Source organism: Anguilla anguilla, chromosome 5 (assembly GCF_013347855.1).
Source record: "Anguilla anguilla isolate fAngAng1 chromosome 5, fAngAng1.pri, whole genome shotgun sequence".
NCBI classification, from domain to species: Eukaryota; Metazoa; Chordata; class Actinopteri; order Anguilliformes; family Anguillidae; genus Anguilla; species Anguilla anguilla.
The window spans coordinates 540,688-568,602 of NC_049205.1; the positions used below are offsets into that span (position 1 = coordinate 540,688).

A 27,915-nucleotide genomic window follows, 5' to 3' on the forward strand; every position below is an offset into this window, starting at 1 on the left:
GGGTCCTATTCATTATTTGAAACTATTAATATGTAAATGAAATGTTTTCAGATGAAGGGTGCCAAACATTAATGATGTGAGTCTCTGTAATATAAAGCATGTGGATAGTGCATGAAGGATTTCCGAGTCAGATCTCCAGGATTCTGATTTCTGTTTCTGTGCAGTAGGCCTATGTGATCGGAGAGACAGGATTAGAGCTCAGTGTTTTGTATTTTCTGACTGTTTTTCCTTCTTGTTAAGCAGTTGTAAAAGGCTTATATTTCTATTTTGATCAGCACATACCAACTTCACACTTTGCGATTAAAATTAGTGATGCAATTAAAAATTCTGCTGGGTTTGAGCCACGGATGTTTTCCTCTGTCATTTATGTGATATAAATATCATCTTTCTTCAGAATAATCTCTCTCTCTCTCTCTCTCTCTCTCTCTCTCTCTCTCTCTCTCTCTCTCTCTCTCTCTCTCTCTCTCTCTCTCTCTCTCTCTCTCTCTCTCTCTCTCTCTCTCTCTCTCTCTCTCTCACACACACTCATGCGTGCACACAAATGCACAAACGAAACACAGACACACACACACACACAGACACACACATACACTCAAGAACATGCACAAATGTAAATAAATGCAAACATAAATGCGAACCTGGAAATTAATTCACAATCTTGCACAATTTCAGTATTCAGTTAATATTGCTTTAAACTTTAATGCAACATGTAGCTATAATCTTCTGCTTTGTAAACACAATTTAAACCTTTCCTATGACATAAATAAATAAATAACTAAATTAATAAAGGTGCAATGTGATGTCTGAACCCACCATCTGGTTCATACTGCATTTAAATTTATTTGGCTGTTCAATTAATGAAGTAATTATTCGAGAGAATCGTTCAGTGGTCCATACTATTTCATCTTATATACTTATATACTGAAAGTATGAATAGTTTGGCTGAACTGTCTGAAGTAACTTTGAATTTTTTGCATAAACTACTGTATACACCAGCTTTACGAAGTTGAATGTCTACACCCTTTGGTTAAACATCATGAGCACTTCTGACATTGTGTTCCAGGGTAAAGCAGGGAAGAAAGGGGGCATAAGAATAAATTACCCCTGACGTGAGAGATCTGAAAAACAGGGCTGGCATGCAGTCAGTCTCTGCAAACTGATCTGATGTGATATGAAAGTGTATCACACGAGATGAATATTCTGAGATGCAAAGTATATATCATTTTAAGCACATGCACGCTGATATAATAGGATCACCATAGCAAATGTTATCTTTTTACTGTCAATCAAAACACACATGGATTGTTGCAAAGAAAAATACGAGACTAATGTATCTTTTTCATATTTTTCAAGATGTTTTTATTAACCCTTGAAATTTTGTTCTTTACAATCCCCTAGTTAGTGATGCAAGCCACCGTGCATACAATGAGTATATGAGTGAGAATGGACAGCTTCATGCCCAAGCAAGTTTAATCAGGTTTGACTTGTTTTGGGCACATTCTTACGACAGAAGCATCCTCGAAAGATGTTCTTTATGTCTGTGTCATGCAGTAAGAGCTTTTAACCAGGGGCCAGTGCACAAATGTGGACAAAAACTAAAAAGAAACAGACAGCCAGATGCCAGAGCAGCTTGCAGGAGAAAATGGCCGCAGGGGGCGTCACCGTTCGGTTTACAGGCCGTCCCCTACCTAAAATAGAAAAGTTCAGCCACCCCTTTAGCATACAGTAATCCATGGACGGATTCATTTTGGATGAGAAGTGGAAGCAATACAAATACAGGTGTCATATTTAGTATTATTTGTAAGCTGTAGGATTAATATTTGACCGTCAAACTCCTGTAATATATTTAGTTCCTTTGATTTGGCACGCACTGCGTCATTAACAACGCGCAGCAGTCTCTCCCCTCACCAGAAGTTTTAAAAGACCATCCGACAGGAAGGGGCGGGGTACCACGGAGTTTCGCGGCAAACATTTGAACTACTGAAGAACCGAACGAACGGAGCCGAGGAGGCAAGTGTATTTATTTTGTATTGCGCAATTCGGGGAAAAGAAGTGTCACGAAATTAGGGACATACAGTCGGATGTGTGCGCCTGACGGCTTTTTGGAGGAGTAGCTCCCCTCGTAGGCTATTTTGTTAAAACAGTTTTTTTTTCTGTGTCTGGATAGCGTCTGTTTGTGGGAAGGACTCTTTGGGAAACACCTGCCAACTGTTCTCAATCAGTGTGCTGCCTCGCCATTGCGTGCATTTATTTATTTTTACTACTTGTTGGTTGTTTGTTTGCGTGCGCTTTAATTTCGCTAAATCTAATAAACGGAAAGGAGAAACAAGACGTAACAGCACCGACCAGGAGGCCTGGAGGCGGTGCCTGTGCAGCCCTGTTCAGGGACATCTTCCTCTCCGCCGGTGAGAGGGGGCGGGACTGCCTCAGCAGACGTGCCGCATTTTGTTTCGTTTGTACATACACTTTACAGCACACAACGTACACTAGGTTATGTTACAAATCTGAAACCCTAAGAATCTGGATTTAGTTATAAGTCTAGTTTACAGGTTACAGCTAGGCAACTACGTGGCTGGCCTGGTTTACTCGGCACCTGTAGATCTGTAGCTCACAAAAATATATAAGATAAAGAGTAGTGTCAGTCCCTTAAAGGACACCCAGGACTGTTCTCTGAAAAAAAAATTGTTTATTTGCACATGATTAGATGGGAGGTTGGATTAGATTATCAGAATATGTGATATTTACTAATATTTATATTAATTTAGAATATGTGCTCTTGGGCTATCGGGGTGCTGAAAGGCTCATACTCTTTTTCACCCCACTGAATTCAGCTGGGACTGTACCCCTGGGGCTGGGTGACCCAAAAAAATCTGTTCTGAGCAGGAAAATGATTTATCCTGCAAGACCCACCCAGCACTGAGAACAGAGGCCCACTGGGCTGATACTAAATAAATACTGCAGAGATAAACACTATGGAAACAGAGTCTGTCTACCATGTCTGTCTACTGAGAGGGAGAGGGAGAGGGAGGGGGAGAGAGCGAGACTGAGGGAGAGAGGGAGCGAGAGGGAGCGAGAAAGCAAGAGAGCGAGAGGGAGTGAGAGGGAGCAAGAGAGCAAGAGAGCGAGAGGGAGACTGACGGAGTGAGAGAGCAAGAGAGCGAGAGGGAGCGAGAGAGCAAGAGAGCGAGAGGGAGTGAGAGGCAGCAAGAGAGCAAGAGAGCGAGAGGGAGCGAGAGGGAGCGAGAGAGCAAAAGAGTGAGAGGGAATGAGAGGGAGTGAGAGAGATATTGCCGCAGGGGTGCTAAGATCACAGCTGTTAAGAAGCTGTCTAAGTGATATTCCCATCAGGGCTTCATGGTGCCCCAGTGTTCCTGTAAGATCAGCATCATTATTCATTACATCACTGAAATAAAAATTCCTGGATGAACTGAGAGTGATGTTACCACTCATCTCATCCCATATTCATATTCATATTTCAGTCATATGTGGGCGTGATATTCCAGTGGTAAGGCGTTTTAGGCAGTGTAAGTTGAACGGACTTTGCTTTCTTTACCAGTCAAAGCAGATCTTTTTTCTGGCTGTGTAGGGTGTGCAGTGTACAGTAAACCATTTTTACTCGCCATGTGTTCAAGGCTATTTCTAGTGGAGCTCATGAGCTTTTAAGTTAATTATTTTGTCAGCATACACCTCATGACAGAATCAGCTGTTGCACAAAGGGACTCCTTAATAGATTTTAGCAGGTACCCATCCCAAACTGGCAGAGAACCCCCATTAATGAGCTGTGTGTACCTGTGCGTAGGGTCCGGGGGAGAGACAGGGCACCTTAAATAGTGCCGTACCTGGCTGAAACTCTGTCTGTGAGATGTGGCTAATGAGCCCCTCTCAGGAGCATTAAAATGTGCAGGGGACACTTCCTCTGTCTGTGAACCCCGTCTTGGCGGGTACCAGTGCTTACTTTGCTGTGTAAGCTTGGCCTGCAAATCATATGCTTGATGAAGCACTTTAAACATCACAGGAAAGTCTTCACTGTGCTGTACCTCTTCACACATATTCAGTTGCTCACGTACAGCAGACTTGACTAACGCTGATGTCACCAGGACCATAAAAGAGGAATATTTCTGGGGTTTAAGAGTTGTGTGCAAGGAGGGGTTTGGCAAAGTCATTATAGCAGTAGTTCTATTTTAACTCAACGGATGAATAATAAACACGCATAGCCCTCCACTGGAGATGAAGCCTTCTGCAGATTAGAGAGAAAAACGGTGTCTGTAAACTAAGATACCCTCTTCCTTCAAGAGAATGTCAGGTGAAACCTTAGGACTTGTTTTGTTACCTTGGAGCCATCCTCCAGGGGGCTGGTGCTTGTTCACGCAGCGGCACTGCTAGCTTCGCGCTCTCCCGAGCAGGGGGAGCTGGTCGCGGTTCGAGCGGAGATCTCGGGGGATGAAAGGTCGTGGGGATGAGCACTGAAGCGTCTCAGCGCCGCACACTGGGCCTCCTGCCCAGGCATGCGGAATCAAACCCCATCTTCACGCTCCGGCGACTCTCCCTCCATCTCCGGGCGTCGCCCGGTTGCTAGGGACGATACGGTGTTTCTCAAAGCATCCAATGAGCTATTTACCCTTCTGGGGCTCTGAAAGAAATGCGATTTACATATGAGTTTGGGGGCATTATAGCTGTTATTTATGTCCTTTTTTAACGTTTGGTGTGTTTTCCTACAGTCGGCAGATAATAGAGACGTCATGCCGAAGCCTTTGAGATGGAGGCATGCATTATTTAGAGTCACGCTGAGTCTTTAAATGCCTCACGGTCCACAGACCAGCTGCTGATTGCACTCTTCCTCGGCCTTGGATAGCTGCTCCATCAGGAATGTTGTTTTTTTTCTGTTAAGAGGTTTATCAAAATTTTAAACTTCCCTGGAATGTTCTGGAGTCTGTGTCTCTGACTTCCAGTCCTCAACCTTTCTTAAAATGTCTTTTTTTGACATCACAGACGCTATACTGCACACCACTGTTCTCCAAGCATCGCCTAGGAAACCACAGGGTCCCTGAGCAATGTCTGCTGGGAAGGGACCATATGCGTAAGGTTTGGGTGGAGACAGGGAGCGTTTAAAAACTGCTCCAACCAAAGCCAACACTCCTCTCAGAATCAGATGACAGATTATCACTGTGCTCAGTGAATTGGGTTCTTCATCACTTGCAGCATACTGTAGTTTTAGCTTCTTTAGAATTTTACATAAGCAGTTGTTTTTAATACGTGTCACAGTGTTTTATTTTTTAATGCGTTATGACAGTGTGCTTTTCATTTTTTGTAAGCTGTAATGTGCTGTCACGGCCGGTTATGACAGTGTTCTGGAGACTTTGTGGCGTATAATTCAGATAAAATGTGACATGTAAATATCTATATGCAGTGCATCGGGCCAAAGGGACGATGTATCTTATTATTATTGCATTGCCCCTCTGACATCAACTCCTTACAGCACGTTTTCTGTTGACATTTCACACAGTGATCACACTTGCCACGTGGTGAGTTTTGTCGTGGTGAATTCTGACCTCACTAATGGGCTTAGCCTTTCAGTGATGTGCTACGTTAATGTTGCTGCAGAATGTCAGGATTAGGGGACTTTCAAACCTTAGTTCTGACAAGTGAGCTCAGTGCCTTCTCAAAAAATCCAAATAGGTTAGTGGCTTCTGTTACACAGGGCACTGCAATGACACTACTCAGACGAATCAAATTATATAGCTTGATCGTATTTCAAGGAAAGAAAATGCACCAAATTGAGTTTCAAAGCAAGTTAAAAAGTCTAATAGACCCAGGGTAGCAGTATCTATTATGCAGTCATTTTATGACAGTTTTTGTTCACAGATGGATTGTGAGCTCAAGGAATCCTGGGAAGGAACGCCTGTAGGGCCCCTCCCTTACTGAAAAAGCAGCGCGCATTCCACAGCGGGGTCTGCGGGGGCACCTAAGGCCCCCCTGACCTTTGGGCCCCTGGCCTTTGGGCCCCTGGGTTTGGGCCCTTGGATTTGGGCCCCTGGCCTTTGGGCCCCTGGGTTTGCGCCCCTGGCGTTTGGGCCCCTGGGTTTGCGCCCCTGGATTTGGGCTCCTGGGTTTGGGCCCCTGGCGTTTGGGCCCCTGGGTTTGGGCCCAAGAGGCCTGGTCAGTAATCTCTGCTTGCTACTGGCACACAGTCACCATGCTGTTAGTTATCACTGCAGTCCTCCGACCCCCGAATCTGACTCCTTTGCTTAGATAAGTAAACATTAAACTGTCTTACGGGTGCAGCCTCAGGCACTCACCAGAAACCAAATAAAACCAAACCCCTCGGGACATTGCATTCCCCAGGGTAAGCATCAAGAATTTTTCATTTTAGTTTTTAGACAAATTTATTTCAGTCTTTGGTAAAGGCCCATTACACGCTGGACAAATGTTCATATTTACCATCTTCCATCTGATTCTGAGAAGGATGTTTCTTTTGGCTGAAGTTTAATTCTGGTTGCAAAAGTTTTCAGCACAAACGGTTATCATAATTCTCAATACATAATGCATTTGAATCTCTTTCAAGTATTTATTTAATTATTATAGATGACAGTAAAGAAATTTTTAAATATATTTTCCTGAATAACTAAAACTGTAAATCTTGAATATCACATTTAAACCTTGATATTTGTGACATATTAATTGTACATTCTGTGGTTGTTGGTCATATTTTAGATGTCAGTGTGACTAGCTTACTATAAAGTTATACTGATTGCTCTGGCATTAAAAATGTATAGCTAAGCCAAGTTAATTTATTTGACATCAATTAAACATTCATTAGCGCTACCTAGTGATGAATCATTAGCACTTTTCAAAGCGTTTTGACATCATAACCAGCTTTTAAGAGCCACATTAATAAAAAATACTTCAAAGACAAGGATGAAGAAAAATCAGGCCCACTGTGACATGTTGACATTGCTGAAGCTTATCTCCGACCTTTCACGATGGCTCTATACCAACATTTAATATACAGCTAGAAACAGGGGGCTGGAAACAGGAAGTGGATCAAATTAGATAGGGCGGGGGTCTCAAACTCCAGGCCTGGGGTGTACGAGGGTATGGAGTCAGGGTGCTGTTTCCAGTGTCCAGAAGCAAAGTCAAATTAACCCTGAATGAGAAGAATGTAAAGATTCTAAGTCAGTGTTCTAGAACTCCACTGCCTTCAGTTACCAGTAGTGATTGTGACATCAGCATTAGAATATTCAGTTAAGAACTGAACATTCTAATTCTGAACATTAGAATGTTCAGTTAAGAATAGGAATCAAATGTGTTATTCTTAATTTAGCATTCTTAAATGAGTATATAGGTTTATTTATAGATTTTTTGCAGCTGCGGTTCCCTTTATGGTGTCTCAGCTGAAATAAGAGCTAGAATAAGAGCAAGTTAGAAGCCGGCGACACACGGGCGGTGCAGGAAGCGGCGTACTGTAAGTGGGAATAGATAAATGCATCTGAACGGGAATCCGCTGTTCCGTTCAGCCTCTGTCCTCGCCGCCTCGTTAGCGTCTGACTCTGAGAGAAACGGACAGCCTGCCCGACCTCCCGCCCCCCTTCCCCCAGCGGAGAGAAGGGCACCGAGCCGCATGCCTCTTGTTACCGTGATATAGATGAGCGGAGACCGACCGCGGCGGTTCTGTCAGGGACGGCGTTTCGCTGCGTCGCAGTTCTGTGTCGGAGCAGCTGCGGTCTGCGATCGCCTGGGGCTGCGCGCGAGCTGAGCGCAGCGAGAGGGACAGGCGGTTGGGCAGGTGGGGGAGGATCTCTCTCTCTCCTCCCACCAATAAAAAACAGCGCAGATGCGCACCATCAGATTGAACCATGAAATAACAGAATTTCTTATTTTCTGTGCTGATGCCTTTGTTGTTGCTGTTTTTAAAAAATTTTTTTTTTAAATGTCCTCCATAAGAAGAAAAGAAAAACAAAACAAAAAAACAAAAAAAAACAGCATTAATAAAATAAGTAGGTATACTGCTTCACTGAATTTATGAGCAAGGTGAACTATTATCCATATTTCAGACCAGCTGCACAATAGTCTACATTATTAATTTATTACCCATATACTTTAATTTTCCACCTTACCTATTATTGCTGAGTTGTTAGGTTGTGAACAGTATTAATGATACACAAAAAAATAATTGCTATTCACATGGGAGCACAATGGGGTAATTCATAATCTATTTGAATTACCCTAAGAGTGCTAGTGCTAAGAGTGTAGCTGATAATGTGATGAGCCTCAGTGTGTGTGTGTGTGTGTGTGTGTGTTCCAAAAGAACAGTGCAGTTAACTGAAAAAAGTTCTGGGACAGTGACACAATTTCTGTTGTTTTGGCTGTGTACTCCAGCACATTGGATTTGAAATGAAACAATAAATACGAGGTTAAAGTGCAGACTGTCAGCTTTAATTTGAGGGTAGTTACATGAAGGAATTACAGCCCCTTTTATATATAGTGTTCCCATCTTATGGGAGCTAAAGTAATTGGAAAAATTAACATAATCGGAAATAAAGTTGTCATATTTAGTACTTGGTTGCAAATCCTTTACATTCAATAACTGCCCGAAGACTGCAAGCTGTGGACATCACCAGATATTGTTTTCCTGGGTCTAGTTGATTTTGACCTTACTTTGCATCTCAATTTGGTGCATTTTCTTCCCTTGAGAGACACAGTTACCCTTAAGCCATAAAGACATCACTGTCAGTTTTATCTTTTTTTTAGTGGATGAGTCACTACCTTGTAAGGAATAGTGTATTCAGATTTGAATAAAATTCAAATGAATGATTTATACCTCAGTTGATAGCTTTTTTCAGTGTTATTCTTTGTGAACTATAGCGTGGTCAGTATAGCGTGAACTCATGCAACGTGATTTATATTTCAGTGCTTGCACTTGCTTCACTAGATGTGAATCCATATTGTGAATACATTTTCTTCAAGGGTGCTTGGTCAAGAATATAAAAGTAGACATTAATGCAAATGTACGAAGTAGTTTTAGCAACACTTCTGTTTGCAACACTATTTCCATAATCATTACAACTGAATATTTTCATTGTTTATAATTATAATATCTGCAGGGTTAAGTAGGTTTCATAATAGAGTACTATTCCTATGACTCAGAACATGCTTTTAGTTCATGTAATCATCAATTAAAACATTTGAAATGCATTTCTTATTGTGGTTTGTGGACCCTGCATATAACATGGTATGGTGTCTCTGTGTAAGATATAAATGTCAGTGCAGTATAGTGCACAAGATGACCATCCATCCCTTAAGACCCTCCTGCGGCCCTCCTGAGTTTGGCTACAAACCCCGGTTTCCTTGAGTTTTCCTTGCCAGTGTCTTCCTTGGCTTGCACCTGGGGGCACTGGGCTCAGAATATCTGTACTTTGAAACATTTAGTCCAAGTACACACAAGGATTACCACTATGATGAGAACCTGTTCCTACAGCTCCCCCTGTCTGTGTGGAGGTCTGACCAGTTCCTACAGCTCCCCCTGTCTGTGTGGAGGCCTGACCAGTTCCTACAGCTCTGCCTGTCTGTGTGGAGGTCTGATCAATTCCTACAGCTCCCCCTGTCTGTGTGGAGGTCTGAGGTCTGAGGTCCTGCAGCTTCCGTAGCAACTGGGACATGGCACATGCAGGTCTCTCGCCTGTGAGAATTCGCTTTCCGTTTCGTCAGTAATCGACTGGCTCTCGAACGAAACGCAGCTCGTGCTGCAGCTGCTGCCCTGCTCAGGCGTAACTGGAGCAGAAAATCGGGGTAATTTCTCTGTGATAATCAGTCTTCTGCTGACTTTCATGAAGAAGAAGTAAAAAAAAAAAAAAAAAAAGCCACCCTGGTGAGTCATGCACTTCATGCCCAGTTCACCTCAGCCTGTCCACGTGTGCGTGTAGCTGTGCATGCGTGTGTGTGTAGCTGTGCATGCGTGTAGCTGTGCATGCGTGTGTGTGTAGCTGTGCATGCGTGTGTGTGTAGCTGTGCATGCGTGTAGCTGTGCATGCGTGTAGCTGTGCATATGTGTGTGTGTAGCTGTGCATGCGTGTGTGTAGCTGTGCATGCGTGTGTGTGTAGCTGTGCATGCATGCGTGTAGCTGTGCATGCGTGTGTGTAGCTGTGCATTCGTGTAGCTGTGCATTCGTGTAGCTGTGCATTCGTGTAGCTGTGCATGCGTATGTGTGTAGCTGTGCTTACGTGTGTGTAGCTGTGCATGCATGTGTGTGTAGCTGTGCATGCGTGTGTGTGTAGCTGTGCATACGTGTGTGTGTAGCTGTGCATACGTGTGTGTAGCTGTGCATACGTGTAGCTGTGCATGCGTGTGTGTGTAGCTGTGCATGCGTGTGTGTGTAGCTGTGCATTCGTGTAGCTGTGCATGCGTGTGTGTGTAGCTGTGCATACGTGTGTGTAGCTGTGCATTCGTGTAGCTGTGCATACGTATGTGTGTAGCTGTGCATTCGTGTAGCTGTGCATGCGTGTGTGTGTAGCTGTGCATACGTGTGTGTGTAGCTGTGCATGCGTGTAGCTGTGCATACGTGTGTGTAGCTGTGCATGCGTGTGTGTAGCTGTGCATGCGTGTGTGTGTAGCTGTACATGCGTGTGTGTAGCTGTGCATGCGTGTGTGTGTAGCTGTGCATACGTGTGTGTGTAGCTGTGCATGCGTGTTTGTGTAGCTGTGCATGCGTGTGTGTGTAGCTGTGCATGCGTGTGCGTGTAGCTGTGTATGCGTGTGTGTGTAGCTGTGCATGCGTGTGTGTGTAGCTGTGCATGCGTGTGTGTGTAGCTGTGCATGCGTGTAGCTGTGCATGCGTGTGCGTGTAGCTGTACATGTGTGTAGCTGTGCATGCGTGTGCGTGTAGCTGTGTATGCGTGTGTGTGTAGCTGTGCATGCGTGTGTGTGTAGCTGTGCATGCGTGTGTGTGTAGCTGTGCATGCGTGTAGCTGTGCATGCGTGTGCGTGTAGCTGTACATGCGTGTAGCTGTGCATGCGTGTGCGTGTAGCTGTACATGTGTGTAGCTGTGCGTGCACTTGCACACCTTTCCTGTGCATAAGGAATTCATAACCATTGTGCATTTCCACCGTGTCTTCAGTGGTGCAGATGATTAGGTGAAATGCATGCTTGTTTTTTTCAGCTATCCTGATTGTTTATGCGTTCTCCCTCTGCAAAGTGCGATTACCATATGCAGCACGAGCAGGAGATGAGGCGTGATTACACTTACCACAGGAATGCATTCAAACTACTGCATTGGTTGCCTTTTTAATATGAGAAATTCAGCCAAGCTAATAGACAGGTCACTCTATGACAGAGCTGAGGAGAATTCATTTCAGTGTGTAATAAGCAGCTCATAATGTGCTCTCTACCCAGCCATTTCCCTGCAGGCTGCCTCGTGGGCGTACCGTATCATGATTGAGGATTGACTGGCAGCGCAATTTTATTTTCTGTGCTGGACTCCTAGGAAAAGAAAGCTACTGTTGCTTGCTGTTTTCAACAGTTTCAAAAAATTCAGTCCAACTTGCATCTTGCATCTCGAAAACATGCATCTTGCTATCACACATACTTTTCACATACTCTTACTAGATTCATATAAAAAATCTGCTTTATTTTTAAATCTTGTGTGCATGTGTGTGTGTATACATCCGTGTGTGTATGTATATGTATGTGTGTGTGTGTGCATGTGTGTGCATGTGTGTGTGTATGCATCCATGGGTGTGTATGTATATGTATGTGTGTGTGTGTGTGTGCATGTGTGTGTAATAAAGCAATAACTAAATGGCCTGACTCAATAAAAGCAAACAGAAAAAACCAGTAATAAATCTTAAGCATATGATGCTTCTTTGGGAAAGTAAATTTATAACAGGGCTGTGTTGGATGCTGGGTTAGGCGCTGGGTTGGGTGCTGGGTTGGGACTGGCTGAGTTCAGCATGGGGGGATTATGTGCCAGACAGCCCGAGAGCACTCTAATTCATACCTGCCAATAGGCTGTGAGTGCCTCACATCTCCAATACAAATGGCTTCATCAATATGGTAAATAGCAGTTTTATGTTCAGTTGTGTATGCATGGGTAAATTTACTGCTGTTTTATTTATTTATTTTGGAAATTAATTTCGGGCTCTTATTGACTGCACAATTCAGCACCACTCATAAAGCAACCCGCATCCATATCTGTAACAGTAGTGGGGCATTTTAAAGGCCATGTACCCTGCTGCTACAATGGCAAAATGATGAGGTGGTTAAAAAAGTGGGACAGTTACCAGCGCTGTGGGGTGTGATATGAATAAGCTCACATTAAACACTATGGGATGCTATATGAATCAGCTCACATTTAACATTATGGGATGCTTTTTAGGAATAAGCTCACATTGAACACTATGGGATGCTATATGAATCAGCTCACATTTAACACTGGGATGCTATATGAATAAACTCACATTAAACACTATGGGATGCTATATGAATCAGCTCACATTTAACACTGGGATGCTATATGAATAAGCTCACATTAAACACATGCAAACCAGTGAGAGCATACAGATGTGTCACAGACAAAATCACATTTAGGTCACAGGCAGAAAGGTGCTAGCCTATTTACATGTGAAGAGGGGAGGGGGGGGGGGGGGGGGGGGAGAGAGGGTCACAGCACTACTGAATTCAGCACCAAGAACAGCTTTTTGAAGAATATGCGCCCAGTTTAGACGGAGGGGCAGAGTGAGCGCACTACATTTCTCTGGGATGTTCCTGTAGAGTGATGCGTCAGCACTGCTGAGCGCGTCCGGAGACTGCTGGCTCAGCTGGGCCCAGCGGCCCGTCTCCCCCCCTCCTGAAAGGAGCAGCTCCATTATGGCACGCGGTCACAGCGGCATCCCATGCCAGTGAACTAGCGCAATGTTTCCAGCATGTCCTTACACACTAAACATAAGAGTAAAAGGGAAAAAAATATATATTTGAAAATGAGTTGGCGAGTTCTGTGTGGGCAAATAATTTGGATTGATGTCATATTTGGAAACAGGATTTGGAAAGTTGGGGCAACTGTGTGGAGCACAGTCTGACAGCACATTTATGTCTAGTTCATCATCCTTAGAATGAGGGCCCCTTTTATGTGATGATACAGGAACATCAAGTATGCAGTGGCCTGCCAGAGGGAGAGAGGAAGCAGCCAATAGGGGAATAAAACACTGGTCACATGATGCGACTGAGGAAGCTGGTCCCATCACAAGGTTTATCTGAACACCAACTGAGCTCCCAGTAGGGAGTCAGGCTTTTGGCCTCGTCTAAGAGAGTTGGGTCACATGACATACAGTATTTAGGATTCATTCATCCATTCCTATGACCAAGACTTTATTTCCAGAAGTATGACACTGCAACCATCGTGATGTGACTCTGTTCCAAAAGCGGATGCTGCAATTTAAAAACTGATCAACAACATCCCGAGGAACTCATTAGCGGGAATACAATGGGGGACAAGATTAAAACTTTTTGAGCGTTGTCTTGAGGGCACTCATTTAAGTTTATTTTTCTCATGCTGAGCAAGCGGCAAACGTAATGCTGGTAAACAGAATTTTCATGCCACAGCTTTACTCTGGGGCCAGCCGAAGCCCCAGTGAGGTTTGGAGGGACGAGATGGAGGGGTTGGGTGAAAGAGGCGCTCCCTAGTGGCTCAGCAAGAGAACTGCATGTAGAATGAACTGATCGAAAAAAGTACTTTTTTTTTTTTTTTTGCTTTAGTCAGTGGTTTCCAAACTTGGAAGTTTTGAAGTGGGTCACTATATACATACATACACACACATATATATATATAAAATACATTTTGCTGCTGTATATGTATGGCATGTGGCACATTGCATGCCGATGGCGGCTTTATGTAGTTCATGGTGTCTAATTCCGGATTCTCTGCTGAGCAGAGACATCGTTGCAGTTATGCTGATGCGAATGCACAGTGTTTGCCCACTGCCTGAGCTGGTTATAGGGTTAGCGCCCTGTGTTTAAATCCCCATGATAGATTTACCTCTTTTCAAAGAAAGGAAATCTATCCTGCTTTGGCTCTCACTTGGCCTGTTGTAATTAGGTTAAGGCTTAGATCAATGGAGGCTGTGTTTACAGTAACAAGTTTGCGTTTGGGATGGAAAACTAATATAAAGCACGGGTGATGGGCATAGACGTTTCAGTAAAATATGAAACAGACAGAAAGCATTGACATTGTATTTATTCTTTTTTATTTTTGGAACAGATGAAATGTGCGGTCAGGTAAAAAATTTTTGTCAAGGTTCTAGAACACTGACGGTATTTACAGCGTGCGTCAGCAGAACATCTTATATACCATCCCGGTTTCAGGGTTAACAGTCTGAAGACAATTTGTGTAGCATATTATTATTATTATTATTATAAATAATTAATTGTTATTATATAATTAAAATAATTGAAAACAGGTTCTTACTAATTTCAAGAAATATATTAATGGGCGATTTCAGAAAAATTGTGATAATAAATGAAGAAAAATTCTTGGCATAGTCTTGTCAATTCATATGCATATGCGGCGTGCAACACATGTAACGTGCAATTTTTCATCTGCACGCATTTATGCAGTGAAGCATTTCCTGTAAACTCCGGGAGTTGCTCTTAATGATGCGCACCGGCCTCTCCGACTTTTACGAGCAACTGCCACCCCGCCTCCGCTCTGCTTTCGATCTTCTGTGTAGTGCGCGAGCATCTTGGCTATATTTCTTTTTTCTGCTCTGCCCTGCTCTGTTTAAGAGGCGATTGGCTGTATAAACGCCCCGATCCCTCCCTCGTTTTCCTGTCCACAGTTTCCCCCTCCCTCGTCCTTTCCTCCCTCCCACCCGCAGGCAGTCTCCTCGCCGCTCACCGGTTCTATGCGCTCTGTGGCAGCTGTAGCCGGGCTGGTCGGTAAAATCGATGTGGAATCAATAACCAAAGGAGAACCTCAGAAAGCAGGGTTTTTACTGGATGAGGGATGCGCCAAAATATCAATTATATCCCTTCAGTGTTAATTTGAGCATCGTTTAGTTCTGAAGCGAATTCGGTCTTCTCGGTCGCTTGTGACCAATTCGGACGCCGCTCCTGCGGAAGCGCAGGCTAAGTTGTCTCCGCGGAGAATGAAATAAACGCGCCAAACGGCATGGAGACGGGTCGCGTGAAGTTGACGGTGGCCGTGCTGTGTGCGGCGGTCTCGCTGGCAGTTGGGACCATTGAAGGTGAGTGTTTTGGTTGAGCGGCGAGCTCGATTCCTACGGGTTTCCATCCGTCAGGTCACTGCAGACTTGACAAACTACAGCATGTCTATACATGATTTACTTTTTTTTACGGGAGACGCAAAGTAAAATTTCCCCCTAAGCAGTCAGAATTTAATTCTGCCCTGTGTATCTTGCTTACTCTTCGGCATGGGCACTGTTTTAATCTCAAATAATTTCCCTTGTGATATGAAAGAGCGGTTTATTAAACGGTTTTATGTGTAAACTAACAAACCATGGGCTGAGGGACTGTTTTACTCGATAGGTGTTTTCTCATTTTAAAAAAGGAAAGACGCTGAACGCATAATGTTTATGCTTTTGATTTTTCGAAAACGTGCGCGACAGCAGTAACTGGTAATTGAATACATTGCAGAATGTTATTAACTGCCTAGCTGTTTAGCGCCCTCGCCTGGGTTGCTGAATCGTTACTCAAGCCTCTCTTTTTGCACTTGTTAGACATTACTACTAACCGTTATAGAGCCGCTAAACTGCTGAACATTGCTGAACACAAGCACAGTCTTTTCATATTTAAACTCTACCTAGGAAAGAAGGACATACAGAATGAATACATTGTCTGTTCAAACAAGTGAGCGCTTTTTCTGAATTAAATCAATAAACAAATGCAACACCATTAAGTACATTTGATTTCAAATTTTTTTTCCCCAGGTAGTGTGTTACTTTGTAGTCAATGGAAACCTGGTTAGCCGTGTTTTCTGTGGAGTGTCTGTGGAGTGTGTTCCATGCGTACAGGTGCAGTGTTCCACTGTGGGGCATGTGACATTTTAGCTATGCTGCGGTGCCTTAGCTTTTAGGTGTATCGGTGCTCTGATTGGCTTGTTATTAAGTTCAGACTTACTTCCCCCATTATTTGCTTTGGGTGTGAGGTCTGCTTTAGCAAATGAGGAGAGAAGCTTAATTATCCATTCAGGTGCAAAATTAAATCAGGTGACACATCCTGCACTTATTTTCTGAGACAGGAGAGATCTGTCCTTATTGCGAAAACCTCCTCAAATGGCTTCAGAACTTCCGCGATTGCGCTGTCCTCAGGAAGATAACAGGTGCATTAAAAACACCTTGGAGTATGATACCATTAAAGGGTCTGCTCTTTATTACTAAGAGTCTGTCCTTGGCAGTGCCATTATACAGCGGGTTTATGTGTCTGGTCTTCATTTTATAACCCAATTTAAATACGTTTTCATATCTTCCTAAGATGGACATGAAGTTTACATGGCTTTTGTTATTACAACTATATATTTTGATATTAGTTATTCAGCATATAATTCAGAAAAGAAAGTAAATATTAAATGCTTCCATAGGGATGTCCAAGGACATACAGAGTCACATCTGTGTGTGTGGCTATCCTGATGTGATAAACCCACCCATGCTGTGGAAGATGCAGGACCATCAGCCTGAGGCTCATGCTGTGCTTTAAAGTCTTTGTTGCTTTGCTTAAGCAGCCAGAGAAACGCCACTGTGCGGAGCCCCTATTGGCTGTCCCGGGACCAGCTGACCAGCGCTGCGGCCTGGCTCCTGCACTTTCGACGTGACGTTTATATTGGGGACGTGCGTCACTATGGAGACCGTGCCATAGTTTATGGCCTGGTTCCTGGAGCCTTGCTTTGTGATTAATACCCCGAGTAAGGAGAGTGTTTGGTCTGGACTCCTTCCTGGTCTACTGCAGGCATTTAAGACGTCCATCTGAAGATCTGTGGTTAGGGGCTGTTTGCTGGAACGAGGCTGGGACAGTTTTCACTGTAGGGTGTAGTATATGGTTGACTAGCTTGGTAACTCTTTGTACTGATGGTGATCAGAGGAGCTAGACTGGCTCGATGCTACAATATATGCTCTTTGTCCTGTTATTGATATAATGAAGATCTATGATGAGAAAGAGAAAATGAAACGGATGTATTAATTGGTTGTACACACAGGGGTGTGTTCCTCTCGTGGGAGCCGGGGCTGCTTGATTTAACGAGTGGTGACCCTGTTAATGCTGTTGAGGGAAGCCTCTACGAAAAAAGAGCCAATCAGGCTTAATTTAGCTTTTACTGCCATTGACAGATATATGGCCATTTAAGCCACATTTAACCAGAAGTCACAGGTTAGCCAATATCCTTTACAGCCCAAGCTACAACCAGACAAGCAGACTTAATGACCAGAAGGTGTCCAAACTGAGGCGTTTAAAGGAATCACCTCTGAGGTCACCTCTGGGACCAGCAAGCGTTGATGTTAATGCTTAACGCCTCAGTGTTTATTTCCCCTGCTGAGCTGCTGTCCTGGGTGTGCAGTGAACAGATGGAGACCCAGTATCTGTGGTGTCGTGACGCACCCCTGTTGGTCAGTAAGGATCTGGACAGACTCAGCAGAACACCAAACACCTACTCCCTGAATCCTGTCTACAGCTGCACTCTCTTCTCCCTGTGTGTGTGTGCGTGCGTGCGTGTGTCCATGTGCGTGTGTGTGTGCGTGTGTGTCTAAGAGAGTGTGGGGAAGGCAGATCTGCTAGCAGTAAATTGCTGTTAGGACGCGTCCGATTGAGGAAAGATGATTGCGTGTGCTGTGTGTCTCCCGGTTTTATAACGTTGCGACAACAGCAGCAGTTGGTAAAGTCTGGAGGGAATTAATCTCCTCTGGATGTGATACCCCCGCCCATTCCCAGCCCAATCCCACACACCACCCATCCCTGAATCGGATGGCCTTGCCTTAAAAATGTCAAAATTTCCAGCCTGGTCAAAGCATAGTCGCCCTGATAAAAGGAACCAAACTAGTCAGTGGCCTCTTTATGACCCTCTCTCCAAAGAGCACACTTTATTTTAGAGTGTTCCCATAATACCCCCACCCCCCACCAAATAATACTTTAAATTGATTTTACCCTGCTCCTGCAACAATATCTGATCAATACCAATAAATTAACGGTGCTGGAACATGCATACACTTTAGCAGGAAGCAGGAAGAGCAGTTATTCCTCTCTGTGTAATTTATATGCACATCCTGGTAATGCATGGCTTGCTGTGGCCTGTCCCATAAACCTCGCCCTGCTGAGACGGTCTGTATTCTCTGCAGGTTTATGGTCTGGGGAGAGGACTTGTTATTTATTTATTATTTCATTTCTTTTTTGAGATTGATCTCCCTGGGGGTGCTGGGTGTGTGTGTATGTGTGTGTGTGTGTGTGTGTGTGTGTGTGTGTGGGGGTGTGGGTGGGGGGGGGGGGGGGGCAGGGCCAGGGGGGCAGGGGGCGGGGGGGCCAGGAGAGAAGTGCAGAAACAGGAGAGGTTCTGGGTCTGAAGTAAAGCTCATTGTGTTCTCTCCCCTGAAACTCACTGCAGGACTGCAGGCTTGTTTTCTCAGCTTGTTCTTTACCCACAAACCCAGCGGCCCGAACGAGCCAGCGGCTTGGCCTCCTGCCATCTGCGTCCTGACCTCAATCTGATTCCTCAGTGCAGAACCGAATAAAACCAGGACTCACGCAAAATGTCCGCTTCGTTAGCAACAGTTCCCCCTTTCATTTTGCCGTATTTTCTTATTCTAACATATAATGATATGCAGGTCTCAAAACAAAGGTTTTTAAAATTAAGCCTTGATGCTGACTCTGTGTTGGGCTGTTTTAATAGCAGGACTGGGACTTGGCCTGAGGCTGGCTCTGTGTTGGGCAGGTTTAAGGGTGTGTCTGTGAAAGGAGTGCAGGGCCTCCAGGTGAATTATGGGAAGGAGGTGGTGTAAATTGTCCTGTGGCGAATTGAATGGGAGTAGAGGCGCAGTTGAAGATATCAGATTTATTACCCTGAGGAGAGACTGGCTTCTGTAAGAGCCCTTATGTGCTGTCGGCCTGGGGGAGGAGAGCAGCCAGCTGTCACCCTCGGCGACGCGTAACCCCCCCCCCCCCAGCCAATCAGGGCCCGGCCCCCCACTGCTCCTGTGAGGAATCTGAGCCGTGCGTGTTTCTGATTCGTCTCTCTGGCATGTTTAACGGTGACCCCCCCTCCCCCCATCTGTCTGCCCCCCCAGCCCCCGGGGAGTTCATGTCCCTGGCGGAGATGGAGGACGCCCTGCTGCGGAACCTCTTCCGGGGGTACCAGAAGTGGGTACGGCCCATCCTGCACGCCAACGACACCATCACCGTCCGCTTCGGGCTGAAGATCTCCCAGCTGGTGGACGTGGTGAGGGTGCTGGAGCTCCAGACTGCTCAGGATGAGGATGATCTGTGCTCTTCCTCAGGGGTTTGGGGAGGGGGGGTGGGGGGTGGAGGGTGGGAGATGGAGGTTTGTATAGCGGCTGACAGTTCTACGTGTTACAAGACTAAAGCCTCATAAGTTAGACAGAACGCAGTTTTTTCCGCAGCTAAATAACTGATCTGACAGAAGCATTGTAATAATAGGAAATCTTGCCAGAACACACAGGCATGCAGAGTGCACTGCACAGACAGCCTATCAGAGCCCCAGAGCAGGGGGATGGAGGTGCTGTGGGTGCGCCCCAGAGCAGGGGGATGGGGGTGCTGTGGGTGCACCCCAGAGCAGGGGGATGGGGGTGCTGTGGGTACCCCCCAGAGCAGGGGGATGGGGGTGCTGTGGGTACACCCCGCCAGGGCAGAGGCAGTTAAACTCCATGCAGTTGAGCTGGATTCAGGGTCTGTTTATGCAGATATGCGTTTATGCAGATACGCATCCCCACAGAGGGATAAATGACTGAAAAGGAGTGGAGGATTTACAGGCATTATTTATGTCCTGTGTTATATGCAAGTGTGTGTGTGTGTGTCTGTGTGTGTGTTTTTGTGTTTGTGTGTGTGCATGCATGTACATGTGCGCGCGTGCACGTGTGTGGTAAATTTTATGTGAGGTTTCTGTTGACTTCCCCCCTTAGATGTGTTCTGTCTCAGGGCTCTTGGGGAATTGATTTCTGGGTATTGATCGCCTGAGATGGCTCTGAGATTGAAACTGGTGAACCCACTCTGGTCCCAGGCCCTCCCGAATTCACACCCCAGCGAACGTCGCCGTGGAAACGCAGGCGTGTTTGTCAGGTCACCGAGCTGTGTGTGTAATCCAGTCTGAAAGATGTTCTGTTGAGTGAATTCTCTTCTGAAGCTTATTGGCTGTCACTGGTGGGGGTTTGCTAATAGGATGGAAATGGAGCGCGTGTTTGGTTACGCTGGGCATAGCCCATTCTGCTCTGCGATCACGTGTGGAATAAACTGGGCCTGCATGGGCTGGGGGCTGGGGGCTGGGGTGCGGATTAGAGATTTGGGGCGTGTGTGCTACAGATCCATCATGCAGGGGCGATGTTTGTCCTCCCATCCCCAATCTGATGGGAGGGGGAAGTGCTTACTGTGAAACAGATCACTACCCACAATCCCCCTCTCCCCCTTCCCTGGCAGGCTATAACAAACTGTGAAGAGGAAGGCAAAGACCTTCAGCATATTGTTCATGAAAGAGGACTAGAGTAGCCACAGCGTGATTATCAGGAACACAGAGTGTGTGTGTGTATGTGTGTCTGTGAGTGTTAACAAGGTTGTGAGACATGCAAATGCATCTCTGTTGATGTAAATCCATTTATCTGTTTGAGGGTGAAATTTAAATTGAATTTGGAGCCGTGGTCCTTGGCTGCACCCCAAACCAGCTGGTTGCCCAGAGACTGCAGCGCTCTGACTGGCCTGTGCTTTATCTCACGCTGCCTGTTTGGATGCTGATCACACGGGGGAGATCCTGGGGGCAGCAGGAGCAGCAGGAGCAGCAGTAGTAGGGTCTGTGGATTATCCAGCTGCTCTGCTCTCTCTTTCTGCTTACTACTCTTGCTTATGCCCTGGCTCTTAACACCATGTGTGTCAGTCACACTGAAATAACTCTGCATTTTTCAAGGGGGCCATTTCCATGATAGAGAAAATGTAAATAAAAAAATAATAATTTTCAGGGGGGAGGGGGCTCAGTTCTGAGCATATGAAAATGTCAGGCACACAGGGACGGATGGAGAAGATTTGGAGCTTGCTGAATGGATGGTGGTTTAAAGAGGGGGAGTGTGTAGGACTTCTGTAAATCTATCAGGCGCTGTCCGTGGTGCTGAAATATGCCTGTGAGGTCACTGGAGGAAAGATGACTGGCTTATGCTGTCAGATGCAATATCTAGACCCTTAATAATACTCTGAGGCATGATGATGAAGAGGCATTTTTGGGCTGTTGGGTCGTACAAGGATTTGGGAAGCTCTAAATTGCTCAGTGTTAAGTGGTGGGGGGATTCTGAAAGCAAGCATTACAGCTGTACAAATCGTTGAGTGTGTATTCTCAGATTTGTTTTAAAGCTATCTGACTGAAGTGCCCTGTTCGGAGAGTGCATTCTCTGCGGGGCTGGGCTATGTGTGACGTGTTCACAGAGGGGGGAGGTCTGTTTTCTCGCCGTGTTAGAAGCTCGGTGTGGAAGAGGGAATCGGTGAGGCGCCCTCCCGAGTCTCTCACTTCTCCATCGCTCTGTGTGACTGAAATGAGGCCTCCTATTCGGGAGTGGACCCCCATGCTGGCGTCCCGCAGAGAGCACCCCAGCGGAAACAGACTTGGGGGGGGGTGGGGTGTTATTTTAAGGAGTGCCTCTGCATTAACGGGGGCGTGGGCTGGCTTGGGGGGGGGGGGGGGGGGGGGGGGGGTTGGGGAGGTCGGGGGTTGGGGGGGGTCGGGGATCAGAGTCTCTGTGTGTGTGAAAGCAGGGGCTCAGACTCAAACACCCCCAGCGTTTCGACGCAGAAACCCCGCCTTTAGTTCCGCTGCTGTGAGTCTGGGAAGCGGCTGAAGTGTTTAAGTGCGCTTTTAAGCTAATGGCACCGTTCGGATGGAGAAGCTCATTAATAATTCAGCAGTCCAGTCAGCTCTACGCTACGGCAGAGGATTCCCGCTTCTGATTTGTGACTCAAGCTTGATAATACAGGGCAGGGGGATCCCTGGTGGCCTGGGCCAAATTCCTGTCCAAAAAAACGTCCTGCTCTGCTGACCCAAAATGGCCGCTGTTTCCCGGCTAGAAGTGGCACATGATCTGTAGGTCAGGGTCAGGAGCTTTAACCTCAAACCCCAACACACCACCTCCCACAAGGCCCCCTCGAACAGACTCACACAATACAAATATTTTCTAATCTTGAAAGGGTTGAATCTGTATAAGTATCTGTATAAATTGCGACGTGTTATGAAACCAGCAGGGAGGGGGAACTCTGGATAGACACTCGCAGTATTTTACAAGCTGAATACTGTGTGTGCTTACCTTTAAATTCATGATTGAGAATTAGATGAAAGAGCTTTATCCTGCATTTCAGGTGGAACTTTCAGTCTTGTAATTACTATTTGTAAATTTAATGGCGATTAAATATTGAACAGCTGTCCTACGCTTCAGAGATAACATAAAAAGAAGTTGCTAATATGGCTGTTTACTGAGGCAGTGGAAATATTTTATGAAACAAATCAATACCAGACAGCTGTGCTCTCTGCTGTGGTTGCAACCAGGTTATTGATTTAGTTATAAACAGAGGGTTTGATTTCATTCATTGATAGTTATGGACTTTATTCCAAACAAAATGATTAAACAAAACAAATAATCATCAATATAAAGTTATACTGAAATTTTTTGTGTGGATACAGAACAACACATTATATTGAATAATAAGTTGAAAAATAAGTTATGATAATAGTTGGAGTTAAAATGTATAAATGAGAATTGTCAATCTTAAATATGCAGTCCTCCAGAAAGAGGCTATACTGCCCTCTTGTGGCTGTAAACACAATATGCACAATATCAATAAGATGCCACTGATAGTGCTGCTTTCTGGGCATTTATATTTACCTCTATAGAGCGGAGATATTTATGAAAACATAATCGTATTATAAACCATCAAGTCATTTATAGTTCCACTTTCTTTCCTCTCCTAAGTCTGGATTTAGTTTTTAACTAAATTAATTATCCACCATTAAAGTCTCTTTTACCCCAGGGGTTGTTTTACCATATAAATTAAAAATAAAGAAGAAAAAACAAGTTGACAGTTTGTTACCATGTCTAAGACATTAATCTAGAATATTAGATTAGTGTCTTAGATCAAAGTTCTGGGTGTGTGATCAAAGAAAGTGAAGCGAGTGTGGGCTTTTTTAATCCAATCACACTCCTACTCTTTTTGTTTTTGTCTGTGTCTTTCCCTGTCCCACCACGTCCTGTCTTGATGGCTCAATGGTTGTTTTATTGGCTTTTTAGACACTGTATAGGCTTGCACTTTCTACATTTAATGAATTTAAAAATTGCGCCACTCTTCAAAATTCAATATTTCACCACATGTTCTCACATTCAATGTACTTTGCCTTGCTGATGCCTCTTTGAAACTACAGTTCTTGACTATGATTGAATGGTAGTATTAATTACCAGGAAGACTGTAAAAATGATGTGAAAAATGAAGAATCCCGCTTTCCTGCAGACCTCTTGTGTTTATGTATTTTTATATCGTGAGATTTCTTCCTCAGAGAACCTTTTTTGCACATAAATCAGAAACAGCCCATTTCTGTGATACGCTGTGCTCATTTATTTGAAATATCACGCCTAACGTGGAGTACTGGTAATCACAATCACAAGTGGCTGTCTAAGAATGTTTTTTGTGTGTCTGCCAATAGGATGAGAAGAATCAGCTCATGACGACCAATGTCTGGCTTTGGCAGGTAAGAAGGGCGGGACCTCCAGGCAGTTGGGTCTCTCTCATTGGCTGGCTCATAGCTCAATCACAGCTCTCATTATTGTGAGTGTGTCTGTTAGTCCCCATTCTGCATTTCCCTTTGAAGCGAGCCCCAGGCTGCTTTCTGAAGCATGTTGGGAGATTCGCCTCATGGTTTTCACTTAACATTTCCCACTCAAACGAGCTTTAAATTAATTAGAGCTTTTCTGAGTATTTGTTCATGAGCCCCTGGGAGTATCTGTGGCTCTAATAAAGCCCATAAAAAGCAGATGCCCAGCAGACCAGTGTGACCCTGGGAGACTCATTTTCTCATGGAACCCACCCTGAGTGCCCTTTGAACCTAGCGTTACCTAGGAAACTGCTAACTCTGTGGTGCAGGGAATGTAATTAATTGAAAGATGACTGCCAAGTGAAACGCACTCTGCCGGAATGCCTGCTAGGTAAGATTTTTAATCAGCTGTAATGGCTAATGCGATACTGTGTGGCAGAGCAGGGGCTGGTCTCCAGGGGGCTCAGCACTCAATATGAGTCACTAGCGCTGCTGTTAGGGAACCATTTAGTACTGCTAAGGAAATGTAGCGACGCTTCCTGTGGATCATCAGGGCCATATAACGCCATTGTAAGCCACACATTCATAAGCACTGCACAAACATTCATAAGCGCTGCATAGACATTCATAAGCACTGCACAAACATTCATAAGCACTGCACAAACATTCATAAGTGCTGCATAGACATTCATAAGCACTACACAAACATAAGTGCTGCATAGATATTCATAAGCACTGCACAAACATTCATAAGCGCTACATAGACATTCATATGTGCAGAACTGTGATTTGAGGGAATATGCTGATGTTATGACTGTGTGTTGTGACTGTGTTGTGACTGTGCGTTGTAACTGTGTGTTATACCTGTGTGTTATGCCTGTATGTTGTAACTGTGTGTTATACCTGTGTGTTATAACTGTGTTATGCCTGTATGTTATACCTGTGTGTTGTGACTGTGTGTTATAACTGTGTGTTATGACTGTGTGTTATAACTGTATGTTGTGACTGTGTGTTATACCTGTGTGTTATACCTGTGTGTTGTAACTGTGTGTTGTAACTGTGTGTTATAGCTGTGTGTTATACCTGTGTGTTATAACCGTGTGTTATGTGCTGAACCTGCATGGCACCCCAGGAGTGGACGGACTGCAAGCTGCGCTGGAACCCTGAGGACTACGGCGGCATCACCTCCATACGCGTCCCCTCAGAGAACATCTGGCTGCCCGACATCGTGCTGTATGAGAAGTGAGTGTGTGTAAACTGGGCCTATATTCATAAAGAATCCCGACATCGTGCTGTATGAGAAGTGAGTGTGTGTGGATTGAGTCTGGGTCTGTATTCATAATCCCCTCCCTCCCCTTGGTGTCTGTCCTGACCCCTGTGTCTGTCGCCCCTCAGTGCGGACGGGCGTTTCGAGGGCTCCCTGATGACCAAGGCCATCGTGCGGGCCAACGGGACCATCATGTGGACCCCCCCAGCCAGCTACAAGTCGGCCTGCACCATGGACGTGACCTTCTTCCCCTTCGACCGGCAGAACTGCTCCATGAAGTTCGGGTCCTGGACCTATGACGGGAACATGGTGGACCTGGTGCTGGTGGACGACCACGTGGACCGCAAGGACTTCTTCGACAACGGCGAGTGGGAGATCCTGAACGCCACGGGCGCCAGGGGAACCCGCCGGGATGGGCTCTACGCCTACCCCTTCCTCACCTACTCCTTCATCCTCAAGCGGCTGCCCCTCTTCTACACGCTCTTCCTCATCATCCCCTGCCTGGGGCTGTCCTTCCTCACCGTGCTGGTCTTCTACCTGCCCTCCGACGAGGGCGAGAAGCTGTCCCTCTCCACCTCCGTCCTGGTGTCCCTCACCGTCTTCCTGCTGGTCATCGAGGAGATCATCCCGTCCTCCTCCAAGGTCATCCCGCTCATCGGCGAGTACCTGCTCTTCATCATGATCTTCGTCACCTTCTCCATCATCGTCACGGTCTTCGTCATCAACGTGCACCACCGCTCGTCGGCGACCTACCACCCGATGGCGCCGTGGGTGAAGAGCCTGTTCCTGCAGCGGCTGCCCAGGCTGCTGTGCATGCGGGGGCACACCGACCGCTACCACTACCCCGACATCCAGCTGCGCAGCCCCGAGCTCAAGCCGCAGAGCCGCCGGCAGCAGCAGAGGGCGCTGGTGAGCAAGGAGGACGAGAACCACGCCTGGCTGGCCATGCTGGAGAAGGCCACCAGCTCCGTGCGCTACATATCCCGCCACATCAAGAAGGAGCACTTCATCAGAGAGGTAACCATAGTAACTGCGCTCACAGTCAGCTGTTACATTGTCAGCTCTGTGAGTTCAGGAAATTAACAAAATTAAATTCAGTATTTCAAGAATTTCAGTATGATATTATTTTTTTATTTTATATCTAGACTTCTATATATTGGGTGGTGTACATAAGCACTGAATATATTTGCAAAAGGTGTTCGGCCAAGGGTAGTGCACTACCCAGGAATCAAACCTGCAACCCTCTCCTTTTAGCCCTCAGAAATGGTCCAGCCTTCGCCAGGTAATATTAGAGCAGACCACTGTAATGCAAGTCTGTAAGTTCTGTCAGTGCAGCTTAGTTTATGCTCAGGAGGGTGTGGTTCTGATGCAGTATTCTGTCTTTCTGCCTGCGGTCTCTCTCTTTCTCTGTGGCAGGTCGTGCAGGACTGCCTGTGGTGTATAACCTGTTCTGAGGCTGTTTCTCTCTCTCTGTGTGTGGCAGGTCGTGCAGGACTGGAAGTTTGTGGCTCAGGTGCTGGACCGGATCTTTCTGTGGGCCTTCCTCACGGTGTCCATACTGGGCACCATCCTCATCTTCACTCCAGCGCTCCAGATGTACTTAAGCACCCCTCCCTGAGCCCCGCCCCCCCACCACGCACCCTGTCCTGACCCCACCCCCATGGCACACCACGTCCAATCACAATGAGGCAAGAGGGTGTTACCAGGGGAACCAGCTCTGGCCTGTCCCAGCACATCCGTCTGTAGTTTAAAGGGTTTTAAAGGGTGGACCAGTTGTATTATATACTGTAATAAAAAAGAGCACTTTCCATTGAGTCTTGGCTGTAAAATATTTTGAATACCTGAGTTGATCCAATATTTGTATAAATGTGCTTGTTTTTTATTTGAATGACTATCATTCTTTTTTTTTTTAAAGTCTGAAATTATCCGCATACCTGTGACCAACACCATCGCCATGTCAACCGATGGACACATGATCCCAATCACCAATTACAGCGAAGAAAGAGAGGAGGGCGGGGCTACAGATTGTCAGGTGTGCTGCTCTGATAAGGGGGACTTCTGCATCACAGACACTGGTTTCCTGCTCACTCAGCCTCTTTCCCACACTAACTGTCTCTCACTGGTGTGTGGTGAGCATTCTGGCACAAAATGGCTGCCATGCATCACCCAGGTGAGTGCTCACATTGGTGGTGGGTGAGGTGAGTTTCCCCCTCATCGCTGTAAAGCGCTTTGAGTCCCTGAGCAGTGAGCAAAGCGCTTCATTAGTGAACGGAATTATTAATTAATTATTCATTGTTATTAATTATTATTGTGTCCTCCTGGAGGTGTTTTCTTTTTTGCCTGCTACATAAATGTAAATGTTTCTGTAAAAAAATCTACTATCGAGCATGTTGTTATTTAAATAATAAAAATGTCTGTACCTCCACATGTGGCTGGAAGATAAAGCTTTTTATGTATTCAAAAATATGCAGAATCAGTCGAGTGTTTAAAGAGTGTGTTTATGAAAGTAACAGATGGGAAATTTTGCTGGAGCAAGATGCTCCAAGCAAGGTACACTTAAATGAAAAGCTTGCCTTCGTTAAGAAGCGTGTAGCTTCCACACAGGAAGTGAAGCTGGCAGACTGTTTGTCCATTTCAGCCTCATTGAGTCTGTGAGG

At 45.5% G+C, this 27,915-nt stretch overlaps 1 protein-coding gene across 3 annotated transcripts; it reads left to right on the forward strand.

Annotated features, from left to right (window-relative positions):
• The first annotated feature begins 1,928 nt into the window (after positions 1-1,928).
• chrnb3a (cholinergic receptor nicotinic beta 3 subunit a) lies at positions 1,929-27,915 on the forward strand. Of its 3 annotated transcripts, none has more exons than XM_035420053.1 (6): positions 1,929-2,010; positions 19,271-19,422; positions 23,884-23,928; positions 25,124-25,233; positions 25,387-26,275; positions 26,742-27,915. In XM_035420053.1, exons 2-6 carry the CDS (start codon positions 19,285-19,287, stop codon positions 26,874-26,876), a joined length of 1,317 nt encoding a protein of 438 aa, XP_035275944.1. In that variant the 5' UTR covers positions 1,929-2,010; positions 19,271-19,284; the 3' UTR covers positions 26,877-27,915. The 3 variants fall into 3 exon arrangements, with proteins under 3 accessions (XP_035275944.1, XP_035275946.1, XP_035275943.1); XM_035420055.1 differs by having other exon boundaries at positions 1,940-2,000; positions 19,269-19,422; XM_035420052.1 differs by lacking the exon at positions 1,929-2,010 and adding an exon at positions 14,854-15,232 and having other exon boundaries at positions 26,742-27,910.